The sequence below is a fragment of the Elephantulus edwardii genome, unplaced genomic scaffold (assembly GCF_000299155.1).
Source record: "Elephantulus edwardii isolate Elephantulus edwardi_28Jun2011 unplaced genomic scaffold, EleEdw1.0 scaffold00101, whole genome shotgun sequence".
Taxonomy (NCBI): domain Eukaryota; kingdom Metazoa; phylum Chordata; class Mammalia; order Macroscelidea; family Macroscelididae; genus Elephantulus; species Elephantulus edwardii.
In genome coordinates, this window is record NW_006399851.1 from 262,412 (window position 1) to 281,332 (window position 18,921).

At 46.9% G+C, this 18,921-nt stretch overlaps 1 protein-coding gene and 1 pseudogene across 1 annotated transcript; both read left to right on the forward strand.

Annotated features, from left to right (window-relative positions):
- Positions 1-1,653: 1,653 nt before the first annotated feature.
- On the forward strand, positions 1,654-4,138 carry LOC102855789 (annotated as a pseudogene).
- Positions 4,139-4,287: 149 nt separating this feature from the next.
- RASL11A (RAS-like, family 11, member A) lies at positions 4,288-6,616 on the forward strand. Its single transcript, XM_006891594.1, has 4 exons — positions 4,288-4,411; positions 4,802-4,858; positions 4,982-5,061; positions 6,155-6,616. Exons 1-4 carry the CDS (start codon positions 4,288-4,290, stop codon positions 6,614-6,616), a joined length of 723 nt encoding a protein of 240 aa, XP_006891656.1.
- The last annotated feature ends 12,305 nt before the right edge of the window (positions 6,617-18,921 follow it).

Sequence of the window (18,921 nt, forward strand, 5' to 3'; positions counted from 1 at the left end):
GTGTTTGTTAGCCATCTGAATGTCGTCTTCGGTGAAGTGCCTGTTCATATCCTGTGCCCATTTTTCTATTGGATTATTTACCTTTATCTTGTTGTGGTGTCTTCTATTATCCTTAATCATTTTCCAGATCTCTGATGCATAGCAAGCAATTGGGAAGATCTTGGCCTGGATCAGGTGCACCTTAGTCTCTAGACTGACATCATTGCTCTGGAGAGGTACCTGTTGGTAGATTTTCCTAATGCCATTTGTCTTTTGATTTCCTAACTGCTCGTGCCAAGAGTGTTGATTGTAGAGCCTAGCAAGCTGAGATTGTTAGCAATGTCAATCTCTTCTCCATCTATCATAGTGCTTCCAATTGGCTCAGTGATAAGAATTTTTGTCTTTTTGATGTTGTCTCTCTGATGAGATTTTTGTCTTTTGGATCCATATTGAAGAATGCAATCCTTGGCTTTCTGCAGCAAATCCCTCAGGTCCTCCTCAGTTTCAACAAAGTTGTATCATCTGCATAATGCAGGTTGTGGATGAGTCTTCCTCCAATCCTGATGCCACACTCTTCCTCATATACTCCAGCCTCCCAAAATCTCTGTTCTCATACGGATGGAAAAGGTATGGAAACAAGATGCATCCCTGACACACTCCTTCCCAATTTTGAACCATGTAATGTTTCTATTCTGATGACTAATTCTGATCCAGATATAGGTTTTGCATACGCACAATCAGGTGTTCTAGAGTTCCCATTCTTCTCAAGGTTAGTCACTATTTGTATGATCCACACAGGCAAATGCTTTTGCATAGTTAATGAAACTCTCTTTTTCAGCCAAGATCCATCTGTGATCCATTGGCTGTGATGTCTCTAGTGCCATGGCCTCTTATAAACCCAGTGTGTATTTCTGGTAGTTCTCTGTCAATTTAGTGTTTCAGTTGTTTTTGGATAATCTTCAGCAGGATTTTGCTTCATGTGATATTAGTTATGTTGTTTGATAATTTCTGCAGGAGGCACCAAGACATTGAGGCAGTAAGAATGATAGGACTTGGTATTGATATGGAAGTAAGAATGGTTGGAGTCAAGCTTGACGTAAGGGTCAGACTTTAATGATGTGAACTGTTGGGTGGATGGAGGCTGACAGTAATCAGAGTGGTAGATACTAAAAAGGATCCCAGTCCTTTCAAGCATGGCTTTGCAGCTCCTTCCACTAGGAAGTGGGGATTCTCCCTTCCTTGCCTTTGGGCTGGCCCTGTGACATGTTTGGCCAAGACAGTGTAGCAGAAGTAATGGGCTCTTCTCCTAAATCAGGGCTCAAGAGTCCTTATTCATTTCCATCTCTGATTTCGAAGCCTGCTCCGTCACCATAACAGGCCATGGCAGAGCTCCTGGATGACAAGAGACACTTGACTTAGCTATTGCCCTCACTCAGCTGCCAGGCCGTGAGATGCCGTGGAGTGAGGGCATCCTCGACTGGCTGTTGCCTAGTGCACCTGCCTGATCTCAGCAAAGACATGGGCGAGCCCATGCAAGATCAGCTGAACCTGGCCTAGAAATGGGCCCTTGCCCTACTGGCCTACAGACTTGTGAGCAATAAGGAGTGATTATTGTTGAGCAGCGAAAGCTAGTAAGTTAGCTGCACTGACCAGACCACAAACAATACAGTTAAGATGGCTAAAGTTGACCCTAAGAAACCAAAGAACTAGATGTCTGCATATAGCTTCTTTGTGCAGATGTGTAGAGAAGAACATAAGAAGAAAAATCCAGAGGTTTCAGTTAATTTTGCTGAATTCTCCAAGAAGTGCTCAGAGAGGAAGAAAACTATGTCTGGGAAAGAAAAAGCCAAGTTTGATGAGACGGCCAAGGTAGACAAGAGATGGTCTGACCGAGAAATGAAGGACTACAGGCCAGTGAGAGGAGACAAGAAGAAGGACCTTAATGCCCCTAACCAGTCCCCATCTAGATTCTTCCTGTTTTGTTCCAAATTTCATACTAAGATCAAATTGACAAACCCTGGCATCTCTACTGGCGATGTGGCCAAGAAGCTGGATGAGAATTGGAATAACCTGTGTGATGGCAAGAAGCAGACATTATGCTAACAAGATGGCAAAGCAGAAAGAGAAATATGAGAAGAATGTTGTTGTTAAGTCCAACGGGAAGTTTGATGGCACAAAGGGCTCTACTACAGTAGGCTAGAAAGAAGTAAAAGAAGAAGAGGAAGAGGAGGAGGAAGAAGAACAGGAGCAGGGGGGTATGAATAAAAGAATTGTTTATCTTTTTGTGATACCTTTGTATAGGAGGGTGCCCTATGTGATTGCCACATCTCTTGGAGACCTGTCTGTTGCCCTCATTAAGTTTAATTACAAAAATTGGATCAGGACCATCTTGTAGACCCTTCAAAGTGCTCTAGAAATCAGTTGTCAGTGGTTCACATGAAGTGGCTGTGGGAGCACCCTGAAACGGTATTAAAGTAGCACATATGTCCAAGCATTTTTAAAATGAAAAGGCATTCACCATGCACTTTGCTGTTGGTGAGACAAAGTATTTAAAGATGTCACTGGTATTTCTATGCCGCCATCCCCCACCCTGTTGATTTAACTTGTAAGGTCATGTTGACTATGGTGATTGGCTAGAAATACCATGTTTTTAGCTGCACATACCTATAGTTTGTAAAAATGACAAAACCACCAGGACAAGGTCTTGGTGGTCCATGTTTGGCATTGAAGCTTGGTGTGGGGGAAGATGCCCTTCGGGGTGCCGGATCTCAAGGCATGCACTGTGAAGCTGTCCTGCTGCCACTGCAGTGGGCATCTATGTAGCTTCAGGTTGTCTTGTTTTTGTACATAGTGACATAGCTTCTGCTGCCATTCTTAGCTGTGAAAAAGGTTATGGGTGTCAGGTGGCATGAGAAATACTTGAATTTTGGAGGGGGTTTGCTTTCTTTTCTTAAGTGCAGTCTTTTTTTAAACTGTTTGCTTGTAAACAAATGGTAGAACCCTCCTAAAATGAAGAGCCACTGCATCCATGGAAGTTTCAGACCCTTCTGTACTTGATCATAGTTTGCAATTTTCTATTCCTTTTTTAAATACGCTTTAGAATGCTGAAATGTTTTTGAAGTTAAATAAACAATGTTTTTAAAAAGTTAAAAAGTTGAAAAAAAAAGTTGGAAAGAGATACAGAAAAGTTAGAGAAAGCGGAATGGGTAGACAAGGCAGCTGGACACATATGGGAGACCACGCAGGGCATGAAGACCCGGTAAGGATGGAATCCCAAAGCTGAAACCAAGGGCCACATGTTACCTTTTTACTGTATTCTCCTCCCACTGTTCCTCAACTCAACTTGTATTGCGCCTGAACGTTCATACTTCATACTTCATTATTAACAAAGCAAATCCATGTGTCTGTCAATCGCACGATGGAGAACCCACCCAGGGCCCAGCTCCCAGCAGAGGAAAAACGCATGGTGCTTTTTTAAATGAATCACTAAGGTGTCTGGAAGTTGAGCTGAAAACATCTGCACCTAGTGGGCTTAACAGCAAGATTATAAGAAATGCTTTAACCTAATGCCAAATCAAAGGTCTCTGTCCCCAGTATTCCGCAGCAGTTCTTGAAAAGAAAAATACCCCACAGGAACCTATCCTTCCCACTGTTGTAAACTCTAAAGGTCTGATTTCACTTTCCTGTCTTTCGCTCATCCTCAGATTTCAAGTCTGTTCCTGACTTCAACGATGGAGAATTCTGTGGAGAGATGGGCTGGGCAGGGTCGCTCGGCAGGGAGGGCCTTGACGAACGGCTTCCGGTGCGCACTCCAAGCATAGTTGCAGGGTCTAGGGGCGTCGGTGCTGCGCACGTCCCTGTTACGGCCCCCTCTCCAATTTTTAGGTCCTCGAATGCTCTCCACCTAACAGCTGCTGTGCGCCGCAGACAGACAGGCTAGCGCGTCAGGAGCCTAGGATTGCGCACGGCCACGGCGACAGTCTGCGGTCTCCCTCGTCTCCCCCTCTGCTCCGCTCCGGGAGTAGGCGGACCGGGGCGGAGCTCGGGGCGGTGTTGCTCGCCAAGCCTTTTAAAAGCCGTGGGTCTGGTTGGTTTCGGCCACCTTCCGCTACTTCTCGCACTTTCTTTCGCAGTGTACAGCTCCCTTAACCAGCCCTAGGGAGGGCGAGCCCGCCACCTGCTAGCTAGCTGCTTTCCAGCCCCGAGAGATCGCGTCCGTGTTGCAGGGAGCTCTGCTCGCCTTGCCCGGGCGTATTGCGCTGCCGCGCGCCCTGCACTGGGCTGACTTCGCTCTACTGGCCGCTCTCCATGCGGCTGCCCAGCATGTCAGGGAACTTTCTGCTCGCGCCCATTCCGGAGGCCTCCTCGGACTGCCTACTGCCCAAGGACATCAAACTGGCCGTGTTGGGCTCTGGCCGCGTGGGCAAGAGTGGTGAGTGCGTGTGGGACAGGGCCGGGAACCGGGACGAGAGGGCTTCTCATCCCAGTACCGACTCCTCACCCACGGCTGGAAGACCGACAGAATTGGGAGGGCAGAGGTTACAGGGAGGAACCTAGGAGTTTGCTCCATGGATCCACGTTGGTGCTACCCTCTGGCCCTGTGGCTGCCTCCCGAGACGTTCCCAGGGACCCCTCTGGTTGTGAACACCTGTTTGAGCGAAGGGATGGTGCCAGAGTAACTCCATTCAAACCCCATCACCGAAGCGGGAGCTGAGGCCGCGACCGGCGCGCCTGTGGCAGAGGCTTATAATGCGCTTCCCAGCCCGCTACTCTCCCTGAGATTTGCAGATCGCTCCAACTGAGAGTCTTGTTTCCTTTTCAGCAATGATCGTGCGCTTCCTGACCAAAAGATTCATTGGTGATTATGAACCCAATACAGGTTAGCATCATCCCGCTCTTATTACTTTTATGGCTTTGCGTGTTCTGTGGGGTCTTGATTTGATCCTACCTCTGCGTCTATTAGAGTAAGATTTTTTAAAAGCCACTCTCCTGCCTTCTCCAGGCAAACTGTATTCTCGGCTCGTCTTTGTGGAGGGAGACCAGCTGTCCCTGCAGATCCAAGACACGCCTGGGAGCTTACAGGTGAGGACACCCGGGTGCCAGCAAAAGCTGATTGCATCCGCACCAGCCAAAGCGGGCCGAGCATGGTCGTGGCCCGGTGCTGACCTGCGCGCATGTGCGAGATGTCTGAGCACGAAATGAATGCGCTTAACGCAGGCGTGGGGCCAGGAAATGGGGGTGTGAGAGACCCTCCAAGGAGGGTTAGAGACAGTTTTCTCCTCTTGGCCACCTTAAAGCTCAAACTCTCTGCCGTCGAACCGGTTCTGACGCATAGTGACCCTTCAGCAGGTTTCCCAGTCTGTAAGTCTGGAGGAGGCTGCCCAGCTTTCTCTCTCGCTGATGGATTCGAACCGCTAGAGAGGCACAGCCTTTGCCTGGATTAGCAGCAGAGATAAGCTAAACTTGTCTCTGCAAGCTACTGGAGGCATTGCTGTAAAGGCAGGGTCTCACCACTGGGAAACCCAGCCACTATCAGTGCATGGCCAGTGGGAGTATGGGTGGGATGGGGGCATAGGAGTTCTGGAGAAGGAGTATTCCCCAAACAAACAGTGCTTCAGTTCTTCTTGGCAGTCAAATACCGCTTCCCCCCCTCCTCGGCAAACATTCAAGAATGCAACTCTGATTAACAAGTTACTAATTGCTTGTCTCTTCTAGGGAAGAGAGATTTGGGGGAAGAACAGAAAGGAGGAATTTGTTCTCAAGCAGTGCATACTAAAAATATCTTAATGGGTTCGGGAATAGCTGTTTTTCTTGGCGGCTTTTCCACGTTTTGTTTATGATGAGTTGCTTCCCCCATCTCCTGCCCTAGTGCTTTGGAAGGTCTCCTGGGAGCCTTTCAACAGTTCGCCTTCTTCGCTGCAAACTGTTCTCCAAAGAGGGGATATTGAAAAGAATGCACTGGGAACAACCTATAAAAGCATCTGGCCCGACTGTGGGCCTGAGAGTTTGACGATTGCAAATTAAAAGCCTCCTGCTTTTAAAAACAGTGGGCAGCATCTGAAATCTCAATTGAAGTGGTTTCCTTTTCCAAAATTTCTGCCAGGGTTGCTTTGATGCTATTTGGAGCGAGCCCCTACTGTGACTTTCCTGGATCTAAACTCCTGATCTGTTTCAGGTGCAAGACAATCTCATCCAGGCGGTGGACTCTCTGTCCAGATGTGTGCAGTGGGCAGAGGGCTTCCTGCTGGTCTACTCCATCACTGACTACAACAGCTACCTGTCCATCCGGCCTTTGTACCAGCACATCCGGAAGGTCCACCCTGACGCCAAGGCCCCGGTCATCATCGTGGGCAACAAGGGGGACCTGCTGCACGCCCGGCAGGTGCAGACCCACGATGGCATTCAGCTGGCCAATGAGCTAGGCAGCCTGTTCCTGGAAATCTCCACCAGTGAGAACTATGAGGATGTCTGTGATGTGTTTCAGCATCTCTGCAAAGAAGTGAGCAAAATGCATAGCCTGGGCGCGGAGAGGAGGCGAGCCTCCATAATCCCACGGCCCCGCTCACCCAACATGCAGGACCTGAAGAGGCGCTTTAAGCAGGCGCTGTCGTCCAAGGTCAAGTCTCCCTCTGCCTAGGTGCTGGGGTGAGCCTGGCGCACACGAACCTCTCACCTTCTGATGCTGTGTCTATGCAGCAAAAAAGGACTGGGGCCTCCCCTTTTAATCACACATTCAGAGTTTATTTTTATAAAAGACATTATTGGTTTTCAAACATGTATGTGTCATTATTTCTAAACATTGTATAAATTTTTTTTTAAAAGCAACCTTTTTTTTTCCACTCTTAACTGCTAGCCACTTTTCCATTAAAGGCAAAATGGCACCATTACTCCTTGTTTTCTCTATGTCTTTTTATAGAACCCAAACTTGCACTGAAGCCCAGAACTGCTTGGTGCTTGTCCTGGGTCTGAACTCTGATGGGTGTCTTGTGAAAAGGAGGAGATGTTTCTAAAGCAAGAATCATCCTGGGAGGAGGGAATGTAGAGGAGAGGGCTTGGAATGGCCCCGGATGTCTCTAATTAGGGCACTGTTGGCTTGAAGTCAGCTTGTGTCATTTACAAAGGAAGATATGTTCTGTGAGCCAGTAGTAAAAAGAAGTTAAAATCATGAGTAACATTATTTATTGGTGCAAATGTATTTATCTTTTTTAATCTAAAACCCAACCCCACTGACTTCTTCCAATCATTTGGACTCACGGCAACCCTCCACTGGTTTTCTGAGGCTGTAAATTTTATGGGAGGGGACTGCCTTACATTCCTTCCTCTGAGGGCTGGTAGATTAGAATTGCCAACTTTTCCATTAGCAGTACAACATGCAATGTGCTATGCCACTTGGACTCATTTGTCTTCTCATATTGAAACAAAACAAAACCCTTTTCTATTAAGTGGACCCTATCATCCAACCATCCAGTTGCCTCAAAAGCCACAAATCCTCTTTCTGTGGTAGTGCAGGGGCTAAACCACTTGTTTGTTAACTAAAAGGTGGGCAGTTCATCCCCTCCAGCGCTCTGGGAGAAAGGCGAGGTAGTGTGCTCCCATAAAGCTGACGGCCTCAGGAATCCCACAAGGCAGTGTTCTCTATCCTATGAGTTGAATCTACTCCCCAGCAGTGGGCTTCCCTTTGATTTTGGTCTTCCTCATCCCACAACCGGCAGGCCACCAGACTTGTGGATCCTCTTTCCTCTTTCTCTAAGCACCCCTCTGCCTTTTAGAACTCCTACCTCCATGGACAGTCCCCTCACATTGGTCTCTTGGCCTGTGAAATATCGTCCCCCTAATTCATCCTGGAGAGGGTTAAACCAGCATGCTCCTTTGGAGACAAGGATTCTGAAGCTTCATCTGACATGCTTTGGACATGTTGCAAGGACGGACCTGTCCTTGGAGAGGGATATCATGCTTGGGAGGGTGGAGGGACGGTGCAGGAGAGGGAGACCCTCAATGAGATGGATTGATTTAGTGATTGGGGTAATAAGGGTAGGTGTGTCAGAGATAGAAAGATTGGCACAAGATAGAGCAGGGTTTAGGGCTGTTGTGCTATGAGTCGCAGGTGACTCAATGGCACATAACAACAGCAACAACAATTCTGTCTTCAGGTATCTCTGGTGGCCTAGTGGTAAGAAGCTGTGCTGCAGTCCCAAACACTCTCAGTTCAAATCCACCAGCTGCTCCATGGGAGAAGGATGAACAATCTCCTCCCCTGTGATTTACTGCCTCTGAAAACCTGCAGGAGGGTCAGCTATGGGTCTGTTCTGTCACACAATAACAGAAAGCATGGGAGACAGAACGGAGTGGCTTTCTTTTCTCAGACGCTTTCAGGCGTCCCTGTCTTGGCACTACCCTCTCTGCCTTGAGTATTTTAGAATGTTCTCTTCCTAGGAGGATTGCTAAGTCATCTTTCGAGACATAAGCCACATGCTGCGGTCTTCCTCTCTGCCTGCAAACCTTCGCATTATAACCCAGCCATGCACTCACTGTTGTTACTTGTCACTCCCTTGAAAGGCATCTCCCTTCTTGAGGGCAGTGGTTGCCTTTGTATTCCACCCTTCCTGCCTTGTGCTTGCAAATAGTGGTAGATTTTTCAGTCAACATGTGATGCATAAGTGAATGGATGTTGTTTTATTGTTGTTATTATTATTTTGTCCATGGCACAATATACGGGAATGACAGTGAAACCACTAGTCACTTCTGCAGAACAAGCATATAAGAAGATGTTCATTAGCTGACGGCTCTTTATTAGAAGACCAGAGAGGATCCGACTTACTGGTTCCTGGTGATTGCAGGTAGGAAGCCTGACAGTGCAGATGGTTTTCAGTTGGCTGTTAACCTAAAGGTTGGTGATTCAAACCCAAAGCGGCTTGGTGGGAGAAAGATGAGGCTGTCTGTCCATAAAAGAAGGAAATTTGGGAAATCCCATGGGGCAGTTCTACTCTGTCTTACAGGGTTGCTGTGAGTTGGAATTGACAACAGTTTGGTAATTTGGTTTTCATATGTGTCATGAAGCCCTGGTGGCTCAATAATTAAGCCCTTGGCTACTAACCTGAAGATTGGTGGTTCAAGTCCACTCAGTGGTTTCTCAGGGTAAAGACCTGGTGATATTTCTCCTGGGAGAGATCCCACAAAGATTACAGCTTGGGACATCCTATGGAGCAGTACCACTCAGTCCAAGAGTCAGGGGCACCAAGAGTTACCTGCAAAGGGGAGGTGAGTTCCAAGCCAACGTTCTTTCCTTTCTCTCATAAATTGGGAGAGCAGACCTCTCAGAGGGACAAACATTCAGGGACAGAACATGAAAAACCTGGGTGGGTATAGACAGGACACAGTCTGCCATTGTCATCCAGCCATTTCACTTCCTGTCTGAGGTGTCGGCCACGGAGTGAGAACCTACCTCCATCCTCATGAGGGTTATGGAACAATGGCTTCCCCTCATCCTTCTTTGCTAGCCTGTCTCCATCAGAGCTCTGTCCATGGAGCTCAGGAGTCTACGGCCACAAACTGCCTGCTGATCACGATGTAGTGACTGATTTCCCGCTCAGAGCTCTGCAGGATAATGTAATTAAGCCAGCCATCAGAAGAGTTCTGGAGAAATGGAGGTCATACAAACAGTTAGTACATCCTACAAACATTCTGTACTCCACAGGGGCTCGTGACTCATAAATGCAAAGAACAGAAATAAATCAATATATTAGAAGAAAATATGCTTGCTTTGCTTGTGTTAGGGAGCAGAGCATATGAATTCTGAAATTTTTATGGTCTGTCTGGAGAACTAGATCAAAATATGTGGCCATGGAAGGCAGTGTGAGTAATAGAGCAAATAGCACATTGTTTAGTTTTGGATCTGAATACTTTATTCCTCAAATGTGCTGGAATTTTAGCTTCTCACAATGGATAGTTACCAACTTTGCATAATGAGAAGTAATGCACAGGATTGGGCAATGCTTTGATTTGTTATTCAAAGGGTCACTATGAGCTGTAGTTGGCTTGATGACAACGAAAACAACTAACTCAAGTTTAAGATGCGAAGGTATTTTGTGTGATTTGCAAGTTATTCTTCCTATTACTCTTTGCCCACAAAGCCCACGTATTTTGAAAGATTCTGTTAAAATTAGTCCTAAACTACACATACTCTGGGCGTGTGGCCAGAAGAGACCAGTCCTTGGAGAAGGACCTTCATGCTCAGAAGGGTGGAGGGACAGCACAGGAAAGGAAGACCCCGAATGAGATGGATTGACACAGTAAACTGGGGCAATAGGGGTTGGTTTGTTGGAGTCAGTGAGACTGGCTCGGGACAGGGCAGGCTTCAGAGCTACTATACATAGGGTTGCTATGGATCGCAGGCAACTTGATGGCACACAACAACAACTTTGGTACCAGAGAAGAAAGATTGGTAAAGAAAAAACAAAAAGAAAATAAACGAGAGACTTCAAACTACTACTTTCCAAACATTGTTGCAGTTGCTAGAACTCTGGGAAAAGGAAGCAAGGTGCGTAGTGACTTGGTCACTTTGCTGTTCAATAAGGAAGCCTGGTTGTATTACACGGCCAACCTAAAACACATGAACCCAAAATCCAAATCAATCTTATCTAATCAATTCTGACTCATGGCTACCCTATTGGATAAAGGAAGACTACCCAGAGGGAGTTTCCAGAAGGATGGGCAGTCTCCTCCCATGCGATTAACCGCCTCTGAAAACCTTCTGGAGGCTCAGCTTTGGGTCAGTTCCAACTCGATGGTACAAAACAACAGTCTTTATAGAAGGAGTGCTGGTGGCCTAGTGGACAGGGAGTCGTCCCGTTATCCCAAATGCTAAACTTCTCTGGAGGTTTAAATCTACCCGCGGCTCCCAGGAAAACTAGAGGACAGTGTTCTCCCATGCAATTCACGACTTCAGAAACACAATGAGGGTCAGCTCTGAGCCAGTTCAGACTCAACTGCAATGAAAGAAACAGTGCACGAATCTCTGCAGAAGCAGATTGTCTCGCCATCCTCCCTCAGAGCAGTGGGTTTGAATGGCTGGGGGAGCAGCTGAGTTATTGAACCATTGTGCCACCAAGGTTTCTTGGAATTCTTTGTTACTGGGGCCATTGAGTGGACTATGACTCACAGTGACCCTACAAACAGCAGACTGAACCTTGCCCTATCTGGGACCGTCACCACCAGCTCTGTTTTCCTCGAGCTTATTGTTACAATTACTGTGTCAATCCATCTCGTTGAAGAGCATCCTCTCTTTCTCTGACCCCCGACCTTTCCCAACGTGATGTCTTTTTTTAAGGGCTGTCCTCTCTTAGTAACATGCTCAAAGCATATTAGACAAAGTTCCGCCATCTTTGTCTCTAAGAAGCACCTTAGTTTCACTTCCTCTGACACTGGCTGGTTTGCTGAAGGTTCCAAAAGTAAATTAGCCGAATCTTAGCCTTGTAGAGATACATGGAGGCTGGGCTCATGGAAAATGCTCTCAATTTAAAAACTAACTATAGGGATATTTCTATAAAAATAATAATAAATTTCTTCTGGAACATTGCAGAGACACTTCATAGAGAGTCTTTCTGTGGCCACTTCTGATCGTGTCACCCAGTGCAGGCCCGTAGAGGCACCACTGATTCACCTTCAGAGCCAACAGATGGGAGATCCTTGAGAGAGAGAGAGAACGAACGAGCTTTCACTAGAGCCCTGGCCCAGATCCGAACTTCCAGTCTTCTGAATGGAGAGGAAACACATTTCTCTCCTTTAAAGGCACCCCCCCCCCGTTGTATTTCTGTTTCCACAGACTTAGGTAACGGAGACAGGATGAACAGTTGGGGATAGTGATTGGTGGCTGGAAAGTGAGCATTCTCTTGAGCAAAGCAGAGAATTGCTGTTTGTAGTTTTGTTTTATTTTCCTCTTAACTTTACCAAGACCACGACTGGGGAGATTTGCGTGTTTCCCGGCCACTTTATGGAGCACCTGTGCTACATGGAAGTTCCCTGGTGGGAGAGGGTGTAGATGGTGTGAGCTTGGCTCCGAATCTGCCCAGGAGGGCAGGGACAAAGGTGTGTGGATGTGTGATCACCACAGGGAGTCTGTGGAGTGCAGTTCAACCCTGGGGTGCACTCTGTCACAATGACCTGCTCCACTGACCAGTGCCTATAAGGTGGGTGGGGTGGCTGGGGTATCCAGTTCTGTGCATGTCCCCTCAGCATCAGCTGGCAGAGCTGTTCCTTCTTATGATGAGGCATCTCCTCTAGTCACTGCTGAGAGCCATCAGGGGAGCAGTGAACAAAAGGGGTGTGTGTGTGTGTGTGTGTGTGTGTGTGTGTGTGTGGCATTTTCCAAGTCACTAAGCCCTGACACCCTCCTGCTGGCTTTTCTCCTAATATCACCCTCTCCCTACAGAGCCCAGAATGCAGCCTCCCCAGGGATCCAGTGACTCCCAGTACGAGGAGGGTATATGTGCCATTCTCCCCTGAACTGTGGAACTGAGAGGTCACTGCAGAGAGGACAGATGGCTGATGGCAGGTGGGAGCTGCCAGCTCCTCCCCATCCAACTCAACCGGGTCCAAGACTCCAGGAATTATTGCCCCTGTGTGTGTTAGTGTTTGTGGGACAGGACGTGTGTGTGCTGTGCACATATGTGTGATATGTGGTGTGTGCACATGACTTGTGGTGTGTATGTGTGATGTGTGTGTATGGTGTGCGTTGTATGTGGTGTGTGATACATGTGGGCCTGTATATGTATGTAATGATTGTTATATATGCACTTACTGTAGGGTGTGTGGTATGTATGTGTTTATGTAATGTGTATGTAGTTTGGTGTGTGTAGGTGAAGCAAGGTTTGTGATGTTTGCTGTGTGTGTTTATGTGCATGCATGTGTAGTGTGTACAATGTGTATGTGTGTGGTGTTTATGTGTATGTAGTCTGTATGTCACGTAAGTGAACTATGTCTTAAGTATGGTGTGTATGACATGTATATGTGTGGTGTGCAGCCTGTGTGTGATGTGCGTGTATATGTGCTGTAGTTTGTGTGAGAGGGGCATGGTGTGTAGTGTGTGTGTATGGTGTGTGGTTTTTTGTGATGGATGTATGATTTGTGTGGTGTCTGGTCTCTGTTGAGAAGGGTGGGAGAGACGTGACTGACAAGTTCAGGGTTCAAACAGAAATGCCTGCCATGGGACCTGGAAGAGTGTGGGGCAGCGGTTGCAGGCTTGCAGGGCTGGGGCTGGGGCTGGGGCTGTGTGCCAGTCACAGCACTTGGGCATAGCCATGACTAACAGCTATGATTAGTAACCCAGATTACTGAGTACTCACTGTTCCGTGCATCGTGGTCAGAATGCTGAGTGCATTATCTCATTTAATCCTCCAACAATTTGATTAACCAGCTTATCATCATCATCACCATCCTTTGACAGATGAGGCAAACAAGGCTTAATTAGATTTCCATGTTCTCTCGGCTAGTAAGAGCCACAGCTGAGGATGAAGTCTGAGTCTCTCTGATTTGAAAGCCGCAGGATTGTGTTTGGAAGCAGCTCTGATGGGCCCCTTTGCAACACAGCACAGCCATTAGTGCTTTCAATCTTACAGCTGACCCAGGAACTCTGCTTTCAATCTTACAGCTGACCCAGGAACTCTGAGGGAGAAATTCAGGCAATTTACAGCCTCTGAAAGTCTGCTGGCTGGTCAGCACTGAGTCGATTCTGACCCAGTGGCAGTGAGTTACACTGTGTTACAAGAGCCCGGAGGCGCCGAGCATTACGCATTGTGCTGCTAGGCAGAAGGTCACCAATTTGAATCCACAGCTGCTTCTTGAGAAAAGGATGAGGCCGTCTCCTCCCAAAGGAGTTGCCGCCTCAGACACCTGACGGAGGGTTGGCAAGACTCATAACTTGACTTGACAGCAAAGGGTTTGTTTCTAGGTTTGTAAGAATTGAAATAAAGAGCTGTGGTGGTGCAGTGGTTGAGCACCTGTCTGTTAACTGAAATATTGGTGGTTTGGACCCACCAGCAATTCTGTGGCAACCCTAATGGTCTGCTCCAGAAATATTGTCCCTCGAAAACCTTACGGGGCATTTCTGCTCCATCAGACGGGGAGGCTATGAGTCAGAATTAATAATACACAACAATAACAACAATAAGAATTAATACACATGACATCAGTGGTGTAGTGGTAGAATTCTTGTCTTCTGAGTGGAACACCTTCCCATGGATCCCGGGTTTAGCCATCACTCATCTCTTAGTGGCAGCTTGCATGATGCTGTGAAGCCAAACAGATTTCAATGGAACTTCACACTAAGATGAGGAAGAAAGGCCTGGAGAGCTACTTCTGAAAAGAAATCTGTGAAATGGTTCAGTCTGCATTTATCATGGAGATGGTGCTGGCCACCATATTTCTACTGGGCAGAACTTAATGCTAGCTAATGATAACATGTTGTTTTTGCTGTGAACTGTTGAGTCAGGACTGACTCGTAGCTGACCCTTCAGTGGGTTTTCATAGGCAGTAAATCATACGGAAAGAAATTTCCCGTCTTTCTCCTGAATAGTAGATGGTGGATTTGAACCACTTACCTTTTTGGCAGAACAACTTGCCCTATCACTAAGCCATCCATGTTCCCTAATGACAATAAAGAGAGCTAATATTAGTCTGACACCGGGAAAATTGAAATTCGTAGACATTAAGGAAACCCAGAGTTTGCTAGTAAGGACAGTTTGCAAACATGAGAACCACATTCTAACCTGAATCTGAAAAAACAAAACAAAACAAAAAAAACCACAACAAACAAACCACCTAAAAGCCAAACCCTGAATTTGCCTGACTCCGAAGGCAGAGCTCTCTGACTCTGTACTGTGACATGTGTACCTGCATGTGGCATGTATGCATCTCAGTCCTCTAGTGCTGCTCTGACAGACACCACAGGTAGGTGTGTCTCAGTTCTCTAACGCTGCTCTAACATGTTCCACAAGTGGGTGTGTCTTGGTTCTCGAGTGCTGCAGGGATAGATGCCACATGTAGATGGCTTTAACAAGCAGAAATGTATCCTTTTACAGCTTGTTGTTGTTAGGTGCCGCAGAGTCTAATACGACTCAGAGCAGCTCTCTGAACAATGGCTGTAAACCCTGCCCCCTCCTGCACCATCACCATGATCGCCACTTCGCTCAAGCCCATTATTAAAGTCACTGTGTCAATCCATTTTGTTGAGGGTCTTTCACTGGTATCTTTTCCAAGGACTGGACCCTCCTGACAACATGCCCAAAGTGTGTGAAGAAGGACAGCATGGGTAGATGTCTTGGTAAGATAAAGAGTCGGTGCAACAGAAGGAGACTCTCCATGGGACAGACTGGCACAGTGGCTGCAGCAGTGGACTGACGCATGACAGCAACTGTGCAGATGGCAAAGCTTTAGGCAGCTTCGTGCTTAGTTGGTCGCTGTGAGGAGGAGCTGATTCTGTGGCACATAGTGACAACAGCAATCCCATTAGAATTGAGGAAGCCAAAGGGATTCTTCTCTTATTCTCTTCTGGGCTGCTTGGGGTTTTAGCAGGAGGCACTGACGCCTGTCTCAGTCATCATCATCATAAGCTGTAGGGTGAGAGTTTTCTTGAACTCCTACCACATCCGTGTTGCTAGTAGACTTTGCATTCATTTGGCGAAGGGTATACAAATACAATTATTCAACCAGGAACAGATTTAGCTGTTCAAAAACAGGCAATCCAGTCACTCTCCCCACACTGACAAGCAGTTCAGACACCCACCAGAATGGGCAGAATCAGAGCATGGCACACTCCGACTGAGAGCCCTTTATAATCACAACCCCTTGTGATCTCTCCCACTTCCCTCCCCTCGCCAGCCTCGCTGCCCCGGAAGGAAGAAGGCGCTGTCTCCTCCCACATTTACCTGCTCCTCTGTTAGATTTCTGTAGGTTGATGTCATGCTTGTGGGAAGCAAAGCGCGAATGGCGGGCACTCTTCCGGAATCACAATCTGATTCTTACCTGTGCATGTAGGTAGTAGATTAAGCTTTGAGCTGCTAACCAAAAGGTTGCCAGTGAGAATACTTGAGAGCTCTGGTGGTTTAGTGGGCAAGGAGCTGTGCTGCCAACCTAGAGGCAAGGGGTGTGAATCCACGAACTGCTCTGAGGGAGGAGGATGAACACTTTTCTCCTGTGTGATTTGTTGTTGTGTTGTTGTTTGGTTACCATCGAGTCGAGCGCGACTCATAGTGACTCTGTGAACAAAAAGCCTGAAACCTGTCTACAACTATCGACATTTACCAAAGTTCATAGAGTTTGCAGAGACATGTTATTTAGGAAGTGGATGCCACTCCTGCTTCCAAATCTGTCATAGTATGTTATTGTTGTTATGTGCCATTGAGTCGCCCGTGAGGTATATAATGACCCTATGTACAGCAGCTTTGAACCCTTCCCTGTCCTGAGCCAGTCTCACTAATTCTGACACATGAACCCTCATTGCCTCAGATACTGTACCAATACATCTTATCCAGGGTTTCCCTCTCCTGCGCTGTCCGTCCACCCTTCCGAGCATGATGTCCTTCTCCAAGGAGAGATCTTTCCTGGCCACATTCCCAAAGTAAGTGAGGCGGAGCTTCAAAATCTCCAAAAACCTTCTGGAAGGTCAACTGTGAGTCAGTTCCAACTCTATGGGAGAGAAATGAGGGAGTCTATTTCCATAAAAATGATAGTCTCGGAAACCCTGTGGTCCCTATTCTGTCCTGCAGGACCACTGTGAGTCAGAATCAGCCCTATGGAATGAACTCTAGGGACCCTACTCTGTCCCTATGAGCCGGAATCACCTTGATGGCAGCCTGCTTGGCTTTGAGTCAGGGAGAACTTGCCCATTCGCTCTCTGTAGACAAGACTGTTTTCATTTCCTTGACTATTTAGGCCATTCCCTCCTCCTGGAATGCCTTCTGCCCACCAAAGCCTTAGCCTGTCTGCAGGGACAAATGAATGCCGCTCCTGCAAGGGGCCTCCTCAGATCCACACATCCCTCCCTGTGGAGCGTCTAGTACATTGTGGTGGTGTTGTTGTGAGGTATCATCGAATCAGGAACGACTCTTGACATTGTCTTAATAACTATGAATGCCATTTCCATTCATAACCACCTTTCCTTCCCCACGGAGTATACCATGTGGTTGTCTGATCCAAAGTGGCCAAAGTCAGTCCATTTCATCTTGTTACTGTTGATGTTTCTGTATTCAATTTCATTTTTCACAACTTATAGTTTTCCAACGCTCATACTTCATACACTCCATGTTCCAATTATCAAAGGATGTTTGCAGTATTTCTCCTCATTTTGTTTGATTTCCAATCTGGGCACTACCCCTAATACTATAACTATCCGTGTTCTGTATTGTTCTCAGGGTTTTCAGAGGCCTGTTATTTCAGAAGTGGATGGCCAATCCTTCTTCCTAGTCTGTCTTAATCTGGGAGCTCTACTAAAACCTGTCCACCCTGAATGGCCTTAGTGGATAAGTGACTGAAGGAAAGTATGACATTTCGATTGCCTCTGCCTCTACTGTCCTAGCAGCAATGGCGGTGCAAGATGGTTAAATGCTTGGCTGCTAGCCTAACGGCTTGTGGTTCTATAGTTGAAAGTCCTGGTCATCTGCTCTCATAAAAGTGATTGTTATTGTTATTAGGTGACAGTGAGCTGGCTTTAATTCACAGCCACCACTGTTGTTCTGTACAACAGAATGAAACACAGCCTGGCTTGGCACCATCTTCCTATTTACTGTGGTGCCTGTGGTCATGGTTATAGCCACTATGTCAACCTCTATTTCTGAGGGCCTCTTTTTAATTGAATGAGGAAACCCTAGGTCTTGCTTGGATCCACAATTAACACAATTGGTACCACAATCCCTTGGTACCAGCGGTCAGGAAATAAGGAGGCACATTGCACTGGGAAAATCTGCAGTTTGAGACCTTTCCAAATTATTGAGGAGTAGTGATGTCAGTTTGAGGACTAAGGTGTGTCTGATTCAGGCCATAGTCTTTCTGATTACTAGCTATGCAATGAATAAGGATGACAGAAAAATAATTGACGCCTTTGAGCTGTGGTGTTGGAGAAGAGCACTGAACATCCCATGTATGGTCAAGAAAGCAAACAGCTATGTCTTGGAAAGTGTGCAACCAGAGTGTTCTTTGGAGGCAGGAATGATGAGACTTTGCCTCACATAGTTTAGGCATGTTGCTAAGAGGGGCTATTCTTTAGAGAAGGACATGATGCTGAGAAGAGTGGAGGGTCAGCGAAGGAGAGGAAGACCCTCAGCCAGGTGGATTGACACGGTGACTGCTGCAATGAGCTCTTGTGTGTCGGGAAGTGTAAGGACGGCACAGAATAGAACAGGGTTGAGATCTTTTGTTCATAGGGTTCATGAGTTGTACTTGACTCGATGGCACCTAACAACAACAAAAACAGCAACAGGAATCCCTGTGGAGCAGTTCAACTTGGTTACACGGAGTCATTATGAGTTGGAATCAGCTTGAAGATATGTAACAACATTGGTCCTGTAACATTTAATGGAGCCCCAGGATATTGGGTCTTGGATGACATCCATATGGTCTGGGAGAAGTGAAGATAGGGGTCCTGTTAGTGTCCTCCAGGAGCTGCCTGTCAGAACCTGGGCTCAATTTTGCCTCTTCTCTGTCTTTGCTAAACAACTGGGGCCAGATCCACTTCGCCCTGACTTCTGTTTCAATCAGCCAAGGATGTTGTCTTGCTGACATTGTGCTGAGCATTAAGCAATGAGACGATTGTTTTCATAGGCTCTTCAGGAAGAGTGTGGAGGTCCCAGAACCAGCATGAGCATTGTTGTATGTACAGTTGAATCTGAACCGACTCATGGCTGACCCTCCATCATTTCTCTCTCTCTGTCTGTCTCTCTCTCTCTCTCTCTC

Excerpts from the sequence above, each read along its gene's own strand:
- RASL11A (XM_006891594.1), top strand. The coding sequence starts at position 4,288 with ATGCGGCTGCCCAGCATGTCAGGGAACTTTCTGCTCGCGCCCATTCCG. Across the intron at positions 4,412-4,801 it reads TGGCCGCGTGGGCAAGAGTG|CAATGATCGTGCGCTTCCTG; the intron begins GTGAGTGCGTGT and ends TTTCCTTTTCAG. Across the intron at positions 5,062-6,154 it reads ACACGCCTGGGAGCTTACAG|GTGCAAGACAATCTCATCCA; the intron begins GTGAGGACACCC and ends GATCTGTTTCAG.